Here is a 1200-nt window from a genome sequence, read left to right as displayed (position 1 = left end):
GTTACATGTGAAATTTGTATCGTGGTATGAGTGAGAAGTCTTGTCTTTGTGTCTGTATTACAACGTGCACAGGGCGGGCAGGCCCAGGAGAGTGCACAAGAATCTGGCATCAGATCTGCCAGTCAGCGGGGGTCGCGCGGTCAGCGACTCTCCGGGCTTCTGCTTGCTCTGTGGTCACGCGCAGGCCGGGGTCTTTGTGACGTGGCAAGGGCCGTGCGGACACTTAGGGAAGGCGAGCCTGCGAGCGGCGTCCCCGGCACGCGCGCTCCCCAGCTCCGTGTTCCCCACGCGGTGCGCTCCCCGCCCTTGTGCGCCCGCGCCCCGCGCCCCTCGCCCGCACCAGGGTTCCCCCATTGAGGCTGTCTAGAGCGCAGAGGGCCGGGGCCTGGCAGGGATGCTACGAGGCTGCCCCATGGGAGGCGGCGCGGGGCAGGCGTGCCCGGCCTGCCGCTCCCTGAGCTCCCCGCCATGCGGCCCCAGCAGCATGGCCGCCCAGGCACCACTCTGGTGCCCCTTTGAACTATATTTCCCAAGTGACTTTGTGGCCTTACCAGTGCGCATGCGTGACACTACGAGGAACTACATTTCCCAAGTGATCTTGCGGCCTTAACAGTGCGCATGCTCTCACATGTCCACGTGTTTGCTGGCACATGCCATCTAGTGGCTGTTCAATAAATTACAAGCTGGCAATTCTCAGTCGATCTTCGACTGCCTGGCCCGAGAGGGGCTCAGGGCACCAACACCGCCTTGAGCTGAGACGCTGGCATAGCAAGGGGCTTGGTCGCCCAGGTCCCGAGGCTTAGGGGTGCCTGCGGCTTCTCTTTAGCAAGAGGATCTTGCTGTCCTAGGTTTTGGGTCCCTGTGTGCCAGAACAGCAGAGGGGGTGGGGGGCAGTTAGCGTCTCAAGGCTGGGTCTCTCTGTGTCTTGAGGTGTACGGTTGTTACAAGCAGATCTTGGGGGGCCCGGGTTGGATTGGTTGCTGTGTCCGGGCAGCCAAGTGCGAGGATAGAGGTCACCGCTCGGCTGCGCTGCCGCTGCGAGCCGCCTGGCCCTGCGGGCTCCTGCCCCAGCCTGGCGTGGGCTGAGGCTGCGTTGCCATCTGCTTTAAACAGGATTTCTCTGTGTAGCCCTGGCTGGCCTCGGGCTCGTGGACCTGCCTTCCCCTGCCTCCTTTGTAACTAGGTAAGTATCCTTCCTAG

The 1200-nt window shown here is 62.5% G+C and overlaps 1 protein-coding gene across 1 annotated transcript in view; it reads left to right on the top strand.

Moving 5' to 3' along the window:
- Nucleotides 1-484: 484 nt before the first annotated feature.
- Nucleotides 485-1200, top strand: part of LOC116097132 (bromodomain-containing protein 4-like) — a 12205-nt gene continuing 11489 nt past the window's right edge. Inside the window, 1 exon segment of the mRNA XM_031379962.1 lies at nucleotides 485-592. Within this exon segment, the coding sequence (XP_031235822.1) occupies nucleotides 485-592 (108 nt within the window).

This window comes from Mastomys coucha, chromosome X (assembly GCF_008632895.1).
Source record: "Mastomys coucha isolate ucsf_1 chromosome X, UCSF_Mcou_1, whole genome shotgun sequence".
NCBI classification, from domain to species: domain Eukaryota; kingdom Metazoa; phylum Chordata; class Mammalia; order Rodentia; family Muridae; genus Mastomys; species Mastomys coucha.
Note: the sequence above shows the minus strand (reverse complement) of the source record. Positions and strands in the feature narration are given on the sequence as shown.